Here is a 21,536-nt window from a genome sequence, read left to right as displayed (position 1 = left end):
AGCCTCTGCATATAATAGAAAATACAGCCCTTTTTTTTTTTTTTTTCTTCTATGTGCCATGAGGTGTGATGTGAGGGAGTGACTCATTAACCCATTCCAGGCCTGTTTTTGCCCTTTACAGATCTCTACACGCTGCTCTTGGAGGATATTCTAGTGCTGCTGCAAAAGCAAGACGATAAACTGGTGCTGAGGTGTCACAGTAAGATTCTGGCATCCACTTCTGACAGCAAACACACATTCAGTCCTGTTATCAAGCTGAACACTGTGCTGGTTCGCCAGGTGGCGACAGGTCAGTGCAACCAATGGGCAACACTTAGAGTAATCTGAATGCAAAGGGAAGGCCATTTGAGGAAGGAGGTTTTGTCTAGGAGTTGGAGCAGGACACTGGGAGTCGCGACTCCTGGATTTAATTCTCGGCTGCACTTTTGATTTGTGGTGTTACCTTGAATGAGCCATTTAACCTGCCTACACCTGTTACCCCTCTGTAAAATGGGGTAGTGTCTTTACGGAGGTGGTGTGAGCTCTAGTTAATGTTTGTAAAGTAAAGCACTGTGAGATCCCCTGAGGAAAAAGGGCTTTAGAAGGGCCAGGTGACTGAGGAAGAGGGGGAAATTTAAAGTGGCGTGAGGAGCAATAACTATTTATTTTTTGTCAGGTCTGGAAGCCAGAGTTCCATTTGTGTTAGTGAATTAAACTTCTTTGTATTTATGTAGTTTGCCTGCTGGTTTGTTTCACAGAATCTTCCTGCAGTACACCTTTATTGGGTAATAAAAACATCTGAGTATCTGCCTGGTTTCAGTGAATTTGGGATACAATTGTTCAGGACAAAGCATCCGATTAAATTACTCTCCTCTTGTGTCTCTCCAGATAACAAAGCTTTCTTCGTCATCTCCATGTCCGAAAACGGCGCCCAGATTTATGAATTGGTGGCACAGACTGTTTCTGAAAAGACTGTGTAAGTGATGGGCTCAGTCACCTCTGCTGTGGTGGAGAGAGGACTCTTACGCCCCACTGCCTGAGTAGAGGTTTCACTCTAGAGGGGCTTGTGAATGATCTTGAGCTCAGCTCACACACAGAGCTAATGTCCAAAACTCTCACTTGTCACCCCGTCGGGAATTTTCCTTAATTCTTAAAAAGAACAACAATTACTCTTTGCCAGCTCAGGCTGTTTCTAGAGCCTGTTTCTGTTTCTTATGTCTCGTCTCTCACTCCTAGCCCTTCTCTTGCCTTACAAGTGCTTCTTGCTTCTTTTTTAAATCTTTGTGAGTTGGAGCTAATGAGACCCACGCGGTTTAACTGTCAGGTGAACCAATGACCAAGACCTGCATCTCTATGCAGAGTCGTAGAACCTGCCATCTGTCCTGGGTACTCTCAGGACTCTAGGACATGTTACAGAGTGGCAGGAAACTCACAAGCGCTATAATTTATGAATTCCAGTCCCTGTCTGAACTGTTCTTCATTCTGCCTTTGATAGGAGTGCTTTGCCTCTGGACTGTGAACACCTTAGGTTGTGGATTTGTTTGTATGGTACTTTGTACCTATTGCACAGTGCCATGTGCATCAGCACTGTGTAATATAAAATGCATGGTCAGTTGGAAAATCCAGGATTGCTAGCTTTGGTACAAAGGTGGTGATACAAACTGCTCGCGTGCATGAAAGTTTGAAACTAGCTGCATCAATAACATTCTGGTACCCCCATATTATGTCTTGTAACCATTGTAGTTCAGGAAAATACTGTCCTGGGAGACTTGATGGCTTCTTAGAGGTTGGTAATGAGATTATGTGCCTTCTGTTGCTATGTTAGGGATTTGAAACTGACCCCTCATCTCCAGTAAGCAAAACTTGCCATACAATGGCAGAGTGGCCTGCGTTACGTGAGATTAGTTAGTGGATCTCACCCGAGGTCATTGTGGACAGGTGTTGCAACATGCGAACTACCAGCAGTTTTGGCAGTAACTGTCCACTGTGATTGTCCATTTCTGCACAGAGGCCAGAGGACAGACTGAGCCATGGGGTGAACTCACCCGGGCCCCCTAGAGAAAATCCATCCAGAACTCGGTTTATAAATCGTGCAAGTAGAGAGGTAGTTTTCACTGCTGCTGTCTGTGCTGTACTTGCTCTTTGGCAATAGAGAGAAAATTTAGGTTCCCAGGATTGTCAGTCTGGCATCTCTTAACGAGCACTGCAATTCCCTTTAAAGGTAAAACATTAATTAGAAATTTTAAATGTTCAATACGGACAAAGAAATTTGTTGGCCCTTCCTTCAAGTGAAGTGCAATTAGGATAACAAAGACTTCTTCAGCGTCACCAAGCTTTTGTTCATTGAGTTGGCATCTCGAATAGAATATTAAACTCTGAAGTGCAGAAATTAGAGCTGCCTTTCAGGAATGTCTGAGTGTTCAATGCATTTTCAGTTAAAGTCTGGAGACAAAGCGCGCTTCTAGGGTTATATTCATAGAACTGGTTTTGTTCCAATAGAAATCCTGTAGAAGCGAACCACATCCAGACTGCAGAAATCCCTCCCCCAAATGTTCTTACTGTGTTTTGTTACCTTGAGAACTTTATGGAAAAGAATAAAAATCTCTTTTCTGATGCTCTGTGTAAAATGACAAAATCCCAGGCACTCGCCATCCACTGTGGAATAGGTTAGCTTCAGGCATTGCATACAATGTTCTACTTCTGGCTTCATTTTTTGTTGTTGGATTGAATCTCCCACTTTTGCATCTGTATGGTTTCTGCTGAGCTTGTTGCATTCGTTTGTCAGGGCTGGAGCATCTGCCTTGTATCTGGTGAGGTCACCATCTTTAACCTGTGGAATTCAACTCATTGTCACAAGATGTTGAGGCAAACAATGTAGCAGGATTTAAATAAAATAGAAATGTCTATTCCTTTAAGACTATCCACAGTTAGATTAGCTAGGTTAAAAAACGTTACATGAGATATCATCGTTTTATGCTTCAAGTGTCTCGTGTCTATCTCATTTTTGGCCTCTCGCAGATGGCAGGACCTGATCGCTCGGATGGCAGGGACAGTAAAAGTCGAGGCATCTAAAAGGCCGATTCCATTACCACAATCAGGACCTGGCGAGTAAGTAAAAATCACCTTCAGCTTTGGTTTTCCAGTGGCCTTTGTCCATTCCTGGGATCTCCAAAGCGTTGATGATGCTGTTAGAGTGGTAGAAATGCATGGGATTCACAGAATTTGGTCCCTTTTCCCCTTCCTGCAGCGAGGAGCGTGAGGAAGAGGAGCAGCAGAAGCTGAAAGACGAACAGCATGATATCCCTGTCAGTGGTATGCAGAGTCCAGGTAACTGCATAAGTCGGTGTGCTGGATGCAGTATGAGAGTGCTGGGCTTTTTCTTCCACATTATAGGGATCTTTCTGCTGCAGTGAAAGTTGGTGGGGGGGTTGTTTTTGTTTTTGGGCTCAGAAAAGCCTTCACTAGAAGGCCCGTGGGAGAGTGAAACCTGGTCCGTTGAAGTGCTGGTGGAATCTCCTTCCTTAGAAGTTTTTAAGGTCAGGCGTGACAAAGCCCTGGCTGGGATGATTTAATTGGGGATTGGTCCTGCTTTTGAGCAGGGGGTTGGACTAGATGACCTCCTGAGGTCCCTTCCAACCCTGATATTCTATGATTCTGTGAAGTATACCTGCTAGTCTTTCCCAGCTATCCTTAAATTGCAGGGAAAGGAGATTCTGCAGAGTTTCAACTAATTAAAAATAATAGCCCATGCTACAGATATGCATCCTCAAATTGTCCTTGTGAAAGAGAGTGCCATGTGGTTTAGTTTTCACCCTATGGGTAGTTCAGAATATGTAGTGGGACTTCTAACTGGATTGGCTCTTCTGTTGGCTAGATAAAGATTTGGGACTTGAGTCTCCCTTGATGCTGAAGGCTCAGTCTCCTTCAGCAATCATGGCTGAGAAGTCGGAGGTGGTAGATCTTCTTGTGACTGAAAGACATTTTGAGAAAGAGCAACGGGCAGAACTGACTCTCAAAGAACCCTCTGGGCACTATGGACCAGCGATCCCTTTCCGAATCTCAGAAGAGCGGTGGGCACTGGATGCACTAAGAAACTGTAAGTAACTATGATGCTATGGACAGAAGTGGCCCTGGTGAGTCTTGATTTGGATCTGGGAATTTTCAGGGCGACAATTTGATCCCATGGGTTAAAACCGTATTTTCTGTCTGTTCGTAGTAGAAGTTCTTATGTTCCCATCTGGGCTGCAAGGTAGAGTGGGCTAGAAATCAGGCATTCCTGAGAGCCACCATCTGCAATATAACTGAAGCTTTCTCTGAGCATGTCCTCCTCTGCCTTGGTGTGCCCATCTATCAGACTGGAATAATAATACTGATTTACAAAAAGAAAAGGAGTACTTGTGGCACCTTAGAGACTAACCAATTTATTTGAGCATAAGCTTTCGTGAGAGCTTATGCTCAAATAAATTGGTTAGTCTCTAAGGTGCCACAAGTCCTCCTTTCCTTTTTGCACATACAGACTAACACGGCTGTTACTCTGAATACTGATTTATGAGGAGTTCTTCATTCTTGTCCATGAAGCTCTTTGGGGAGATGGAGTAACACTGCAGTGCTTTATGCAGGCTATGCGAAGTATTATTGTTTCAGACGCACAGAATTTTTAATACAACATACAATTAACCAGTGGGACTCATTGCCACAAGGTATTATCGAGGCCACCATTTTCAAGCAGTATTCAGAAAGGGATTGTATATTGATTTGGATAACAAGAACACCTAGAGTTATTTAATTAGTAAGGTTTGGGGTGGGGGGGGGAAAGAGTGTGGAAGTCCTCTAGAACCTTATGCCTTAAGCTGTAAACCAACCTCTAGCTGAGGAATTTAGGAAGAACTTCCCCTATGGGCAGGTTATTCCATATTTTATCACTTAGAATCATAGAATCATAGAATATCAGGGTTGGAAGGGACCCCTGAAGGTCATCTAGTCCAACCCCCTGCTCGAAGCAGGACCAATTCCCAGTTAAATCATCCCAGCCAGGGCTTTGTCAAGCCTGACCTTAAAAACTTCCAAGGAAGGAGATTCCACCACCTCCCTAGGCAACGCATTCCAGTGTTTCACCACCCTCTTAGTGAAAAAGTTTTTCCTAATATCCAATCTAAACCTCCCCCACTGCAACTTGAGGCCATTACTCCTCGTTCTGTCATCTGCTACCATTGAGAACAGTCTAGAGCCATCCTCTTTGGAACCCCCTTTCAGGTAGTTGAAAGCAGCTATCAAATCCCCCCTCATTCTTCTCTTCTGCAGGCTAAACAATCCCAGCTCCCTCAGCCTCTCCTCATAAGTCATGTGTTCTAGACCCCTAATCATTTTTGTTGCCCTTCGCTGGACTCTCTCCAATTTATCCACATCCTTCTTGTAGTGTGGGGCCCAAAACTGGACACAGTACTCCAGATGAGGCCTCACCAATGTCGAATAGAGGGGGACGATCACGTCCCTCGATCTGCTTGAAGATGTCTTGCACCTTCCTCTGAGAATCATAGAATATCAGGGTTGGAAGGGACCTCAGGAGGTCATGTAGTCCAACCCCCTGCTCAAAGCAGGACCGATCCCCCAGTTAAATCATCCCAGTCAGGGCTTTGTCAAGCCTGACCTTAAAAATATCTAAGGAAGGAGATTCCACCACCTCCCTAGGTAACGCATTCCAGTGTTTCACCACCCTCCTAGTGAAAGTTTTTCCAAATATCCAACCTAAACCTCCCCCACTGCAACTTGAAACCATTACTCCTTCTTCTGTCACCTGCTACCACTGAGAACAGTCTAGAGCCATCCTCTTTGGAACCCCCTTTCAGGTAGTTGAAAGCAGCTATCAAATCCCCCCTCATTCTTCTCTTCCATAGACTAAACATCCCCAGTTCCCTCCGCCTCTCCGCATAAGTCATGTGTTCCAGTCCCCTAATCATTTTTGTTGCCCTCCGCTGGACTCATTCCAATTTTTCCACATCCTTCTTGTAGTGTGGGGCCCAAAACTGGACACAGTACTCCAGATGAGGCCTCACCAATGTCAAATAGAGGGGAACGATCACGTCCCTCGATCTGCTGGCAATGCCCCTACTTATACACCCCAAAATGCCATTGGCCTTCTTGGCAACAAGGGCACACTGTTGACTCCTATCCAGCTTCTTGTCCACTGTAACCCCTGGGTCCTTTTCTGCAGAACTGCTGCCAAGCCATTTGGTCCCTAGTCTGTAGCGGTGCATTGGATTCTTCCATCCTAAGTGCACGACTCTACACTTATCCTTATTGAACCTCTTCAGATTTCTTTTGGTCCAATCCTCTAATTTGTCTAGGTCCCTCTGTATCCTATCCCTACCCTCCAGCGTATCTACCTCTCCTCCCAGTTGAGTGTCATTTGCAAACTTGCTGAGGGTGCAATCCACCCCATCCTCCAGATCATTTATGAAGATATTGAACAAAACCAGCCCGAGGACCGACCCTTGGGGCACTCCACTTGATACCGGCTGCCAACTAGACATGGAGCCATTGATCACTACCCGTTGAGCAGGACAATCTAGCCAGCTTTCTATCCACCTTATAGTCCATCCAGCCCATACTTCTTCAACTTGCTGGCAAGAATACTGTGGGAGACGGTGTCAAAAGCTTTGCTAAAGTCAAGGAACAACACATCCACCGCTTTCCCCTCATCCACAGAGCCAGTTAGCTCGTCATAGAAAGCAATTAGATTAATCAGGCATGACTTGCCCTTGGTGAATCCATGCTGACTGTTCCTGATCATTTTCCTCTCCTCTAAGTGCTTCAGAATTGATTCCTTGAGGACCTGCTCCATGACTTTTCCAGGGACTGAGGTGAGGCTGACTGGCCTGTAGTTCCCAGGATCCTCCTTCTTCCCTTTTTTAAAGATGGGCACTACATTAGCCTTTTTCCAGTTGTCCGGGACTTCCCCCGATCGCCATGAGTTTTCAAAGATAATGGCCAATGGCTCTGCAATCACATCCGCCAACTCCTTTAGCACTCTCGGAAGCAACGCATCTGGCCCCATGGTCTTGTGCACATCCAGCTTTTCTAAATAGTTCTGAACCACTTCTTTCTCCACAGAGGGCTGGTCACCTTCTCCCCATGCTGTGCTGCCCAGTGCAGTAGTCTGGGACCTGTTCGTGAAGACAGAGGCAAAAAAAGCATTGAGTAGGTTAGCTTTTTCCACATCCTCTGTCACTAGGTTGCCTCCCTCATTCAGTAAGGGGCCCACATTTTCCTTGACTTTCTTCTTGTTGCTAACATACCTGAAGAAACCCTTCTTGTTACTCTTAACGTCTCTTGCTAGCTGCAACTCCAGGTGTGACTTGGCCTTCCTGATTTCACTCCTGCATGCCCGAGCAATATTTTTATACTCATCCCTAGTTGTTTGTCCAGTCTTCCACTTCTTGTAAGCTTCTTTTTTGTATTTAAGATCAGCAAGGATTTCACTGTTAAGCCAAGCTGGTCGCCTGCCATATTTACTATTCTTTCTACACATCGGGATGGTTTGTCCCTGTACCTCAATAAGGATTCTTTAAAATACAGCCAGCTCTCCTGGACTCCTTTCCCCCTCATGTTGTTCTCCCAGGGGATCTTGCCCATCAGTTCCCGGAGGGAGTCAGTCTGCTTTTCTGAAATCCAGGGTCTGCATTCTGCTGCTTTCCTTTCTTCCTTGTGTCAGGATCCTGAACTTGATCATCTCATGGTCACTGCCTCCCAGATTCCCATCCACTTTTGCTTCCCCTACTAATTCTTCCCGGTTTGTGAGCAGCAGGTCAAGAAGAGCTTCGCCCCTAGTTGGTTCCTCCAGCACTTGCACCAGTCTGATATTGTCCTGTGTCAGAGACAGGACTACCCAGACCACTGATCTGATCCAGTATGGTCATTACTTTGTTCCTAAATATGATCTCCGAGCTGTCGTCTTGATGTTCAGGTGACACACAAACATGCTTCCCTAGTAACTCTGAGATAGATGTGGCGCCTCTAAATAAAACTGAACTGTGCTACTGGGAGTGGTCTATATCACTTCTTTATTGGCCCTCTTAGCTCAAGGTATACACATGGTTTGACTGAGTTCCTTGCCTCATCCCTCTCCACAGGTCTCTTCAGTCTAACAGGTTATCCTGGGTCTTTTGATCCATATTTATATCAGATTTTTACAGAATTCAAAGCATTGTTCTAGGGCTGGGGGCTTTCAAGTATTTCTCTAGTGCTTGGGTTCTTAGATTGTTAATGGAAGCTCATTCGGGGGGGGTGTTATCTCACATCAGTGACCTAAGGTCTGTCCTGACTGCTAAGATTTAGTGAGAAGCCCTCTAGCAATAGTAATGGGTCACTTCATGTTTCTGCAAGTACCTTCCATTTAACTGAGTGGCTGCTTTGTTTTAGGAACTGATAGCATTTCTCAAAATGTGGGTGTTATGCGAGTGGGAAGTTATAGCTACATGAAGCACTTGGATTGCATTATACCTGTTTGTTCTTAAGTGTTGTGGTTTGAATGAGAACTAAAGCATCATAGGACAAAGACCAAATAAGAATCTCCCATATAATATAGAGATTCTGAATGTTTGTGTGAACTTGCAGAACTAGAAGGTTATGCCATGGAAAGGTAATTTCCCTTGAATCTGCAGCAGGATCTTTGCTTCAACCTGTGATGTTAATGTTCGGATAACTTGAACATTCCCAATACACCTTTAGCCTCAGCATTACTGGCATTATATAGCAGTTGGGACTGGAGGTCAGGGGATTTGGGTTCTCCTCATGATTTCCACTGACTTGCTGGATGATTTAGCTAAGCTACTAACCAGTCTGTGCCTTAGTTTCCCCATCGGTGAACTGGGGATAATACTACGGTACTTATTCACCTTTGTGAAATGATTTGAGATCCTGTGATATAAGGCACAAAGTAGTATAACAGTGCTCCCACCAATTCTGTGTACTTCTCTCCCCGCCTTGGCAACTGTAACCGTGAGAGAGCTGGTCATAGAGTGAACTCTTTCAGAAAGAGGCATCATAACATCCATTTCATTGAGTGTACAGCGGAGACAGCTTATACAGTTCAGTGAAGGTTCTGTGTTTCCTTTCCTTTCAGTGGGCTTGCTGAAGCAGTTGTTGGTGCAGCAGCTGGGCATGCCTGAGAAGGGGACCCTTGAAGACTGGCGATGTTTTCCCAGGTATAGGGCCATTTCCCGGGGGGCCCAGGCAGAGAGTGGGATCCAGCATGGACTACGGCATTCTGGTGACAAGATGCAGCAGCCTGGAACAGACCAGAGGCCTCCCGGAACAGGAACTAGTGAATCCGCAGCTTGTTATGGTCTCTGGACTTCAACCGAGTTTCCAGCTCCACTGGATGCTGTGCAGCTGGGGTCTAGAGACACCAGGTCTAGTAACAATTTAGTAATAGACCATGTGAGCATGAACCTGGAGACCCCTACCCTGGAGCTGGAAGGGGTGGGTGCTGATGACAGCGGAGAGCACTTCTTTGATGCTCGTGAGGCCCACAGCGATGAGAGTCCATTGGAAGGTGAAGTAATGGAGAGGAAGGAGGATGAGGAGGTGCACTTACGGATCTCAGGTGAGCATATCCCACTTTAAGTTACGGCCAGTCCAGCTCAAATGCCAGAGACTGGATTGTGTTCAGAGACCAGAAATGAATAGGAAATATGTGATTTTAAAAAAGCACAATTATGCTTTCCTGGTAGAATCTCCCTCGCTGACTCAGTACAGGACACTTAAACGTAGCTCTTCTGGTTTTTAGAAGTCCTTTTAGCGTTGGATATATCAAAATAGCTAGTGCTCTACACTTCAAAAGTGATGTACAGACATGAACTAAATGATTACCTCAACACCCTAAAGGGTGGCTAATTAAGAGAGACTGAGATACAGCTTATCGTAGGCTACAGCTGAAGAAATTGAGAATTCCTGGGTCTTGCCCATGTGCATCAAAAGGGAGAGTGTTCCATTACAGTCTGCATACAGCATCCAAGGACCTCTCCAAAGCTGTATCCTCCCAGTCTCCCGCTTTAGACTCCCATCAAGTGGTGGTGCATAACTCCTCTCCCAAAAGTCTGGCAACATATCCTTGTTTCCCATTATCAACCCTCCGTCTCTCTCCAGAACACCATGGGGACTTGACTGCATGCCCAAACTTCCAAAATAACCTTCTCCTTGGATGTATCGCTTCCTGAACTGTTTTTCCGCCATACACCCAAAGTTCTGACTCTGCTACATTCTGCCCTGCAACTGGGGATGTAATTTGTAATCTAGCTAACGCTCTACACGTACAAGTGAGGGTGCCGGCGTCAATGTAGGCTAGCAAAGTGTGTATGTACCCAGGGGGTTAGGCTGCCTTGTACAGCTCTTGCCTGAAGCCCATGCCGCTGTGTCTTCACTGCTGTTTGTAGTGAGTTAGCTTAAAGTTATCACAGGAACGTCTACGCAAGCTGCAGATTACACCCCTGGTTGTATAGAAATAACCTATGAGGCATGATTATATGTACACAGAGATCCTTCTGGATCACCTACAGAAATCATCTGTGGACTAGAATGTCTCATTATCTGTGTCTCCTGTTGATGCATACAAATATGGAGACAAAACATTTTGTTTCCAAAGTAACATAGGGATGATGGTTTGGTGCTCTACAAGGAGTCTCAACAATGCAACATATACAGTGTTGTCGCTTTAAATGTGTGATCCCTGGGGATAACTGTGTGGGGGGATTTTACAGTTGTGTGAGATGTGCCACTCTACGGCCACTGGTTTGGTTTCTCTTTCTTGAGCTTCAAAAAGGAACTTTCTCCAGTTTGGGCTTTGCTTGGTAATAGTCTCCACAGACGACCTGTCGCCAGGTCTGAAGCTCTTAAAAGCTTTTCTTGTTTACATATCAATATATAAAGTAATGGTTTCCTGAACGGCAGCTCAAAACAGATCTTTTTTTAGCCATGCAGAGAGGACGTATGCGCTTGGGCCTCGCTAGAATGGTAGTCAAAGGTGGCAGCTGCACGGGCTTTCCTGGAGCTTTTCAGGGGCTCTGATGGATGGCCCTGTGGTCCTGCTGTGCAAATGAAGTAGTGGTGCTGCCCTGAATGGATGAAGATGCAGTTAATTTGTCATGTGCATGTTGCAGTGCAAGCAGCTGTCAGACTTGGAACACCTTATCCATAACTGCTTCATTTAAAAAATTGGACTTTGTGTGATAAACTTGTTTCTGACTGGCTGAATGATGCCATCCAGTTATAAATTGAAAATCATATTCCCTTCTTTTCTGTGGTGTTAAAACACTTTAAATTATTAAAAGCGATCCAACATCTTCAAAAATCGAATTTTTTTTTTCACTTGTACTGTTTGCTTAACTAAGCAGGGACTTTGAAACTAGATTGACCTATTCTGGTCAATTTCTGCTTCTGGTTTTCATAGCTGCAACACTGCAGAGAAATTAAGGACAAAATTCCAGTGGCACATGCAAATCGTGAAAATAGTTAAGATCATAAGATTGGTCATATTGGATCAAACCAATGGCCCATCTAGCCCAGTAGCCTGGCTTCCAGCAGCAGCTGGAGCCAGATGCTTCAGAAGAAGTGAACAGAACAGGGCAATTTATCGAGTGATCCATCCCCTGTTGTCCAGTCCCAGCTTCTAGCAGCCAGATGTTTAGGGACACTGGAGCATGCATCCCTGTATCCCTGACTATCTTGGCTAATAGCCATCGATGGACCTATCCTCCATGAACTTCTCTGATTCTTTTTTGAACCAAGTTATACTTTTGACCTTTTAACAGCATCCCCTGGCAACGAGTTCCACAAGTTGACTGTGTTTTGTGTGAAGGACTTCTCTCTGTTTGTTTAAATCTGCTGCCTCTGAATTTCATTGAATGACTGACCCTTGGTTTGTGTGTGATGTGAAGGGGTAAATAACACGTCCTTACTCACTTTATCCCCACCAGTCATGATTTTATAGACCTCGATCATACCCCCTTCAGTCATCTTTTCCAAGCTGAACTATCCTAGGCTTTTAAATCTCTCCTCCTGTGGAAGCTGTTTCACACCCCAGTCTTTTTGTTGCCCTTGTCTGTATCTTTTCCAATTCTAATAGATCTTTTTTGAGATGGGGCACCCAGAACTGCATGCAGTATTCAAGGTGTGGGCGTACCATGGGTTTATATCATGGCATTATGATATTTACTGTCTTATTATCTGTCCCTTTCCGAATGGTTCCTACACACGCTCTCTCAGCTTTTTTGACTGCTAATGCATATTGAACAGATGTTTTCAGAGAACTATCCACAATGGCTCCATGATCTCTTGAGTGGTAACAACAGCTAATTTAGACTTCATCATTTTGTATGGACAGTTGGGATTATACTTCCTAGTGTGCATTACTTAGTGTGTATCTGTGTTGAATTTCATCTGTCATTTTTGTTGGCCAGTCACCCAGTTTTGTGAGATCCCTTTGTAACTCTTCGCAGTCAGCCTTGGATTTAACTATCTTGAATAATTTTGTATCATCTGCAAACTTTGCCACCTCACTGCTTACCCCTTTTTCTGAATCATTGATGAATATGTTGAACAGCACAGGTCCCAGTATAGATCCTTGGTGGACCCTGCTATATACCTCTCACCACTGTGAAAACTGACCACTTATTCCTGCCCTTTGTTTCCTATCTTTTAACCAGTTACTTGTCCATGAGAGAACCTTCCCTCTAATCCCATGGCTCCTTACTTTGCTTAAGAGCCTTGGTGAGGAATCTTATCAAAGGCTTTCTGAAAGTCCAAGTACACTATATCCAGTGGATCAATGTTTGTTGATCCCCTTAAAAATTCAGATTGGTGTGGCATGATTTCCCTTTACAAAAGGTGTTGACTCTTCCCCAGGACATTGTGTTCATTTGTGTCTGATTATTCTGTTCTTTTACTATAGTTTCAACCAATGTGCCTGATGCTGAAGTCGGGCTTACTGGCTTGTAATTGCCACAGTCAACTCTGGAGCCTTTTTAAAAAATTGATGTCCCGTTATGTCTATTAATAATACTGCCTACTTTATAGAACCTTTTATTAACAATCTAAATTTGAGTGTAACCTAGCAGAAAATATCTCTGAAACTGAATAGTGAAGGCCAGTTAAACACCCAGCAGTATGATTGCTGGCTAGCATGGATTCCATTCTTGTATTTAGTAGCATGCATATGAATATTCTGAAGATACCTTCTTATGAGAGAAACACAGAACAAGAGATAGAAAAACCCTATTGGGTTATCTAATGCTATGGTTCTCAAACAGACCCTACGTACACCTCTAGTGTTCCCCGTTCAGAACCAGTCTAGTCCAAACCAGTTCAGGGCTGGGCTCTGATGCTTTATCTAGTCTGTTTTAAAACATGATAAGAGATGAAGCTTTCATCGCTTACCTTTTTTAAAGCCCAATTAAATTGTGTCTCTAGTTCAGTGATCCTTGGCGATTTTGTTGACCTCGTGGTGCTAGTGCAAAGCTGTTCTCTTAACAGGAAATTATTTGATCCTTGATGGGTATGGAACCGTGCAGGAGAGCTCTACAGATGAGGACGTGTCCTCTCTAGTTCTACAGTGCACTGCAGGCCATTCCTCTTTGGACTCAGCACACCAGCAGCTGATTTCCCCACAAGATGCCCAGTCCGATGAAGGGAGCTCCCTGTTTGCCGAGGAATTCATGGCGTCACGCTGGGGGCCAGTGGACGAATTGTGCTCCGATGCACCGAGCCCCCACTTCTCCGTAGAGTCGCGTGTCCAAATGATGCAGTACATTCAGAAGATAGAGGCTGACCTTGAACACTTAAAGGTACAACACATTTTTATTTGAATTAAGATTTCACCTTCACTGTTTTTAATTTGGGGGAAGAACGCAAACCAGGAAAAGTACAGGGTTGTGAATACAGGTGCTTGTGTGATAAGAGCCGAGTGTGTATGTGTGTATATGTATCCTTGGATGATCTCTACTGAAGGGACAGGAGAAACCAGGAGCTCTATCTAAATATGGACATATGTTAAATATATGTAGTTGCAGACAATTTGGAGATGCAGACAGTTCTCCAAAGTTATGAGAAGTGGAAATTAATTTTGTGGGTGTTAGAATAAGGCCGCAAAAATGGGGAGCGGGGAGGTGGACCCATCGCCTGGGGAATATGAATAACTGACCTGGAAATGCTTACCCAATTATCACTTCTTGATGCTAATGTAAAAACAGAGTCAAAACCTCCTTTGTGCCAATAGTAAGTATTTAAAACCCACTAATTTCCAAGTCACTTTCCCTGCATTCTGGGGATTCTCTGTCCCATCTTAAGGGTTATACTTAGTCCTCACAGCCAGAGCGTCCAAAGAAATGGGGCCTGTAGTACTGTTCGTTGAGACGTGCCAGCTCATTGTGGCAATAGCAGACTGCCATGCTTAGTTCTAATGTAACCAAGATCCAAAAGGAGTAAGGAATTGCACAGACTTTTCCCGATGGAGGAACTTCTCACCGTGCTAGTGATGGTTTGAGAGCTGGCGATGGAATGTGTTTAGTGATGTGTAATTACAATTCGGTCAGCTCCACTAAAATGTTTCCTATTCCAAGAGAAGAGCTCTCTAGAGGTTCATTAGGAACAGAAATAAAGGGCCACATGGGTTTTGTCTTTCAGGAAGTTGAGGAAAATTACACCACTCTCCTTCGCCAAAGGCTGGCTGGCTCAGCCCCCACAGATGAGCATTCAGGTATGTGAACAGCACCTCATCCCTTCTCCCAATGGCTCTTTCTAAATGGTAATGTATGTTAAAATATCGTTGAATTCTGGCACCAAGGACAATGAACAAAGCCGGTTATTAATCTTTCAAACAAAAGCCTTGAGAGATGTCATTATGGCTTCAGCCTTTTGGAAGCTGCTGGTTTCACATCATCATAAATCTGCTGATCATGTATTGCCCTCTCTGAGGATGTGTGAAGTTGGAGGCATCTCTCTCCCCCACTTTCCTTTTCCCCACTGCAAGCCCATGAATAAGGTGTTGGGCTTGTCTTTCAAAGGGGTTTGGATTAATTTAGGGACTGAAGTCAGATGAGTTATGGCTATTAGGATGGGCTGGGATGGTATCCCTAGCCTCTGTTTGCCAGAAGCTGGGAGTGGACGACAGTGGATGGATCACTTGGTGATTACCTGTTCTGTTCATTTCCTCTGAAGCACCTGGCATTGGCCATGGTCGGAAGACAGGATACTGGGCAAGATGGACCTTTGCTCTGACCCAGTATGGCCATTCTTGTGAGTTAGATTGTAAGAGCCCGCTTACTTTTGTGTGTAAAGCCCCATGCACACCATTGACACTGCATAAAGGAGCCATCACAGCTCCCTTTAAATTTGGTTTGAGCAGATCCCTGTGATGCCTGCAGATGTGTTCTCCAAGTCAACTGTGGCACATAGTTATCCCTGCAGACAGTTCTGTCTGAACTGGCTGTGTGTTTTGAAGGGTTGGTGATGCGTACTTCTCTTGTGGCCTGTTTTTCCCCTTGCATCTCTTTCCTTTTCAGACAAAAGTTAGTCACGTTTTCTGGAAGTGGCTGAAAATTGGATGAGAGCATCAGCCTCACATCAGCGCCTACTAGCTTTCATGCGGACTCTGAGACAAGAGCGTTCTGTCTGTGGACCATCCAAGTGCTAACCATGCTCTAGCAGAGTGGGGATGGGGTGCTTTCTCTGTGGGGCATCTGCACTAGATTGTCAGTGGGGGAGTCTCTTCCATTCTCTCCTCCTCCTCCTCCTCCTCCTCTTGCTACCGGAAATTTTTGTTTTTGATTCAGAACAACAACAAAAATAACCAAACCAAATGTACAGAGCTTTGGGTGTAGGATATAAAAATGTATTTAGACATTTAAAAAATCAATGTATTTATTTGACTTCATTCCATGTATCAAAAGCACATTTTAATTTTTTTTATTTGCTTTTGTTTTAATTGGGTAGTGACAGTTCTAGCCCTTGAAATCTAGTGCACTCTGGATCCCACTGCTCCAGAAGCAAAGTTCAGATCTGAGAAGGGGGGGAGGGGTGTATTTTGTGTCTTGATTTCACTGGATTGGACTCCAAGCTCCCTGCTGGCAACCCAACTGCCGCACGCAGAGTTATTTGCAAAGGTGTTCTGATGACCTTTGATGGGAACGGGCTACATTCAACAGCCTGTGGACTGGCTCCATTTGGAGCGAATGCCTGTTCTTCGTAGCTCATGTGCAATGAGAATTCTCCATGCACTAAATAGCCAGGCACTTGAAATTAGCAAACCATTTTTCCCCTTGGTGGTCTCCTTCATTGACTGGGGGATCGGACAGGGAGAGGAGAAAGTTGGGTTTAATTTTTTTTTCTTGACTTTATGTTGGCCTTGATAATTTTCTCCTATTTAAAGCGATAAACAATATTTGGAGCTCCAGCACTTGTGTAACTGTTCACCAGATCAAGCAGGAAAAAATGCAAACCTAGAAATGTGGGGCAGGTGGGGGTGTCTCACTAAATCACTACTGAATGAATGTTGGCTGCCATTTGAGTTAGCCACAGGTACTGCTGATTATAGGGCCAGTAAATGTTAGTACCTGGAGGTGTGTCTTGCTGAGTTTCATGGGGGGTGAGGGGTGTTTGTTTTTATTGGGGGTTTTTTGCTTTTGTTTTTTGCACTGATTGTACCAAAGTGCTCTCAGATTGGAACAGATAGGTGCATTGCAGAGAAGGCAGAACTGCTGGAACCAGACCCGATTCTCTAGCACTTCCCATAGGCCAGTTCCAACAGTTTTCTGTTGGACTTCATTCCAGACTGACCCTGCAAAATGCAAGCTGATAACAGAACTAGCACTGGACATCCAGACTGGTTATTGATAGTGCCTGCTCTGAAATTGGTACTAGGATGGGCACTACCTGCTATGGGACAGTTGGTTCAGGACGTTCTTAGCCTCTCAAACTTCTGGAATCACAAACTGCTCATTTAAAATATGCATGACACATTCTTTCTGCACCGGGTACCCAAGGTTTAGACTATTTTGCCAACCGGAATTGAATAGTATGCCAAACCAGTCAATCATCTTACCCTCTTAGAACCATTACAAGAAAGGTGTGCATTACTGCATGGACCATGACGTGTGGAGAATATCTTTGGTCAGTGGAAAGGTCATTCTCCCTGCTCCATTTTCCCTGTAGCTAATGACAGAGGATCAAAAGTGCTTTTCCACTCCTGTGAAGCAAAATCCAGTTCTTGTCCTTTTCCTTAAGAGAAAGAGCTTATCCAGGTTATCAGTTGAACTGAGATGATTTTGGATCCGCTTTACAAGTTGGGGCCATTGGAGAGCAGGGAGGATTCCCTTGCAGAAGCCAAGTGCATGGAGCACTTCACCAGCAGGATTCCCCACGTTCCCAACGCAAGCCCAAATGTACCTTCTGGACTGGCAGTGGCATCTCGCTGGTGCCAAGCTAGGGGCTCCTGTGTTACACCTGTATGAACATATGATCAGCATCAGATAAGAGCTTCCAGTGTCAGACAGGCAGGAGCTCAGCCCCAGCCATATGGTTCTGTTAGTTTTAAACATCTAGACTTGCTCTAATGAACCCAGAAATTAAACCGTTGTAACAAATGGTGCCTGACGCTGTGTGGAGTGTCCCTTTTACCCAGTCCTCCCCCAAAGATCTCTTGGTCCACGTCCAAGCTTAGTTTTTGATGCCATTTTTGTTTTAGAGCTACTGTTTCTTCCCCCTCTAGCCTCTTCTCTTTATCAGCATGTGTCTCTTACAGGGATGGATGGAAGAGTTGATTTTCCTGCTGCATGAATTGGAGCAGTTGCTATAACCCTGCCGCACTAGCCTTTATAACCCATTTCCCGAGCTGTCCAAGCCATGCTTGAGCGTAGACCCTTCCCTACTTTGGGCTGCATTTAATAAACAGAGTTGAGCCCCGTTGTCCAAATGCAGGTTCAAAGCCCAATGAAGATGGGTTCTAGGAGAGCATCTTGGCCATTATCACTCAAGGCCAAGTCCTGAGATCTCCAGCCTCCTTACTAGGTGCAGGAAGCCCAACGTTCGTGATGAGCAGCATGCTTCATAAGCAGCGGAGAGATAAGTGTGTAATGATGGCCTAGTGGGGAATGGTCTGCAGTTCCATGTCCTGGCTTGTCTGACTCCTCTGCCTTACGTGCGCTAGCATTTGGGGAGAAATCCCCCACCACTCTATTAGCGTCAGTGCAGCTCCACCGGGCTGGGGGGGTGGTGGTGGTGGAAGGGCTCGTGAAGGTAGAGTGTAGAAATTGACCTTAGCGTGTCATCTAGACTTGAACTCAGGTTACCATCGCCGGAGCTGCAGGGGTGAGAGAGTTCCCGTAAAACGCTAACTTAGCCATAGCCTTTAGTCCAGCGGGAGGTGGGATGGACTATTATCTCAGCAAGCTCTCCAGATGTATAGGGGGAAATGTTGACTGTCCCATTCTCAGCTGTGGTAGTGGTGGTGACACTTGAATCTTCGGGATGATTTGGCTGATAGGAGTGGCATCGAAGAGATACTGGGGATCTTCTTGAGCTAGCAAAGAAAGGTACACTACGTAGACCCAGCTTTATGGGAAGTGAAATGACGTGCTGTGTTGTACTTGGTCCTACTTGTTTTTCCTTATTGATCAATCTCATGTTAAGGGCATTATTCCTTGGTGAGGGATAAGGGATCCTTCATTTCCCCAGCACCGTGACCTGAAATCACTGGGATTCCATTTCATTCCCTAGCACATCTACTGTATCGCAGACCCCAGGCATGGTTCATTTTGAAGTGGGGTGGGGGGCTGATGTTCAGATGCACTTTTCAGTTCTCATTTTTATTTTCTTCAGTAGCCATGGGTTATCCCTTCTGTAAATTCCAGTTTCCAGTCCAGCACAAGATGACCTGGCCTGTGATTGTACGTTCCCTTGTTCAGATTGGACAGCAGGGCACTGTGTTCTCTGACATGAGCCTGCCTTTTTCTAAATAAAAAGATGACCCAGGGTTTCTCATCTTGAGAGTGAGGAAAGGTTGCTACAATGCACCCTGCAGTCCCTTCTGAGAAGTGTGTTCATCTAGTGTTATGGGATCTAGTTCGTAGGGCTAGAAAGAATTGGGTTGTGTGTGTTTGTAACAGTGTCTTGTCCCACAAAAAGGGGAGTGATACAGATGGCAATGCTATTTAGGCTACATTTGCTCAGGTTTCTCTCTCTGGCTTTCTCTGTAGGGAGAGGAGATGAAAACATCCAAGGGGCAGGATCAGAAAGGAGGATCAGGTGTGAAAACCCAAGGGCCTGAGTAGCCTAGATACCCTCGTCCGCTTTTACACCACATCCCTCTGCCTAGTTTCAGTGTTTCCAATAGAAACACATCATCTATAAAATGTAGATACTCGCTGACTCTTACAGAAACTGTGCCCCTTTGGCTAGAAAAGGTGTCTCAGTTACCTGTGTAGGTGATCCTTGATTAGAATTTCAGTGCTGAGGGTAATTGGTATTGCCTTTGCCCCCTGGACTCCCCCAAGAAATCCCTTTTCTTTTCCAGGTGCCAGCTGATCAGCAGATGTACTGCAAAAGGGATACTGCAGCCAACACTGGTTTTATTTTGAATTAAGTCTTTTGGAACTCTCTTCCTACTAGAATATTTTTGTTTTCTTTGTACACCATACAATCATGTACTCTTAACAGAGATTTACTTTAAAGAGAAGAAGGAAAAAAAATCTGGAAATATTCTTTAAAAAAAAAAATACAAAAATATCTTTATTAATAATCTTGTATTTTTACTGATCATGTTTGAATGTCTAAGAAAAGACTCTATTGTTGTATGTTTGTAAAATAGCTCTTTTATGACTTAGCGGATAAGGTTGTATGTTTTGGGAATTAAATATTGGTCATTTTAAAAGTATTTCTGTTTTCAGGAGCTGGAAAATAGAAAATTTAAGCATTCAAATATCATTAAATAAGCTTAAAGGAACCAAGTCCTTAACTGGCTGCTTTTTGTTTGGGTTTTTTTATTGCCTGGAGCTTGGCAGGACAGACTGTTCCAAAGAGAAAACTTGATGGACAGTGCAAGCTTTTATTTGGTACAAATAACCTATCGGAGTCCATTGATGCAATTGCTTGGGGAGTGGATTCTTTCTCACAATTAACACTATTGTTCTTATTGATTAGTAGCTCTTCCCTGCAGAGCCCCCTGTTGGTATCTGTGACAGTTTAGCGATCCTGCTCCAACTAACCTATGCCTAGACGTGGTGTGCACCCTTGCCATCTGGAGAAGGGTATGCCACTGTTCTGGTAAGAGAGAATGCTTTCAAAGCCTGGTCATGCTAAGAAGTCTGATGTAGCACTCTAGTTCCAGACAGTCCTTCTCTCCCACTGAGCTGCCAGCATGTCTGCTCCATACAGGAAGTGTCCCCTGCTGGTTCCATAGAAATAAGTGTGAATTCCATAGAAAAGTGAATTACTTTCTTGTGTTCAGTGAGTTCGCCTTCACTCCTGACGCCTTCTTTATCTCACCTTCACCCTAAACTTGTAAGCAATACAGTGTAAGTAGTATTTTCAGATACCAAAATCTCTCTCCTGCTAGATGCTGTCTCAGCATCTGCCATCAGTGCACTTCATTTTGTATGTCTTCTCCTGATGTCTGTGGTCAAAGATCCTTTATTACCGTGGGCCTGATCCAAACGCCTTGGAAGTGTGTCAGAATCTTTCCATTGATTCCCCTGGGCTTTGAATCCCATTTCCATTGAATCCCCTGGGCTGTCTATGGTATCTGTAGCACACTCCTCACTCTGTAAATGTTCCACAATGCCAGCAAGATCACTTGATTCTCTCCCCCTTTTCAGAGCATATGGTTAGATTGGGTTTGTTTGCTTGTGTCCCACTTTTCTCTCAAATAATCGGTTTGGTATAAATGCCCCATAGCTTTTACTAGCAACGCTTTCTTTTTTATTCTCCACACTTCCTAACCCTTAACACTTTTTTTCACTTGACACTTAGTACCCCTGAACCCTCGACCCCATACAAGTACCCCCTGCTGATAGTGACCGATATTCCAACCCCACTCTGCATTTGTATGCCTTTTTATGGCTGGGTGGTCTGTACCCCACACAGTTCCTGATAAGACTTAAACACCAACTTGTTGTTAAGTGACCTATTTCTGTTCGTTCCAGTGAATTCTAGTCTCTGAGCCTTTAAAATTGCCTGAAGCTTTAATGGAGTGAGTATAACATTTTTCTCAGTGTGTCTTGATAAAGCAATGGAGATGACAGAGAACAATCCTATATCCGGTGGGGATGGACAAGACAATCTAACAGGTCTTTCCATTCTTGTCTATGATTCCCCTGAAAGGTTTTCTAGATACATGCTAGTGATTTTTTTTTTAAATACTCCTGTTTGCAGTGTCCAATGAATGCTCAGGCTTTCCCTAAAACCTGTCATGGCACCCCTCCCTCCAATGTTGGTTACTCTGTGGTTGGGAAGCTATTTAATGTTCTTGTGCTTGTCATGTCTTTGTCTGTGGTTCTTCGCCCCTGTGGGCT

At 44.5% G+C, this 21,536-nt stretch overlaps 1 protein-coding gene across 5 annotated transcripts in view; it reads left to right on the top strand.

Annotated features, from left to right (window-relative positions):
* ARHGEF12 (Rho guanine nucleotide exchange factor 12) overlaps positions 1 to 19,969 on the top strand; it is a 102,474-nt gene extending 82,505 nt beyond the window's left edge. For all 5 annotated transcript variants that reach the window (XM_077839909.1, XM_077839908.1, XM_077839910.1 and 2 more), the window contains 9 exons: positions 122 to 289; positions 868 to 955; positions 2,998 to 3,087; positions 3,227 to 3,306; positions 3,854 to 4,075; positions 9,101 to 9,583; positions 13,507 to 13,817; positions 14,656 to 14,728; positions 15,534 to 19,969. In XM_077839909.1, the coding sequence (XP_077696035.1) occupies positions 122 to 289; positions 868 to 955; positions 2,998 to 3,087; positions 3,227 to 3,306; positions 3,854 to 4,075; positions 9,101 to 9,583; positions 13,507 to 13,817; positions 14,656 to 14,728; positions 15,534 to 15,544 (1,526 nt within the window). In that variant the 3' untranslated portion in view covers positions 15,545 to 19,969. The remainder of the gene's footprint in view (positions 1 to 121; positions 290 to 867; positions 956 to 2,997; positions 3,088 to 3,226; positions 3,307 to 3,853; positions 4,076 to 9,100; positions 9,584 to 13,506; positions 13,818 to 14,655; positions 14,729 to 15,533) is intronic.
* The last annotated feature ends 1,567 nt before the right edge of the window (positions 19,970 to 21,536 follow it).

The sequence above is a fragment of the Eretmochelys imbricata genome, chromosome 22 (assembly GCF_965152235.1).
Source record: "Eretmochelys imbricata isolate rEreImb1 chromosome 22, rEreImb1.hap1, whole genome shotgun sequence".
Classification (NCBI taxonomy): domain Eukaryota; kingdom Metazoa; phylum Chordata; order Testudines; family Cheloniidae; genus Eretmochelys; species Eretmochelys imbricata.
This window is presented reverse-complemented; position numbering and strand designations above follow the sequence as displayed.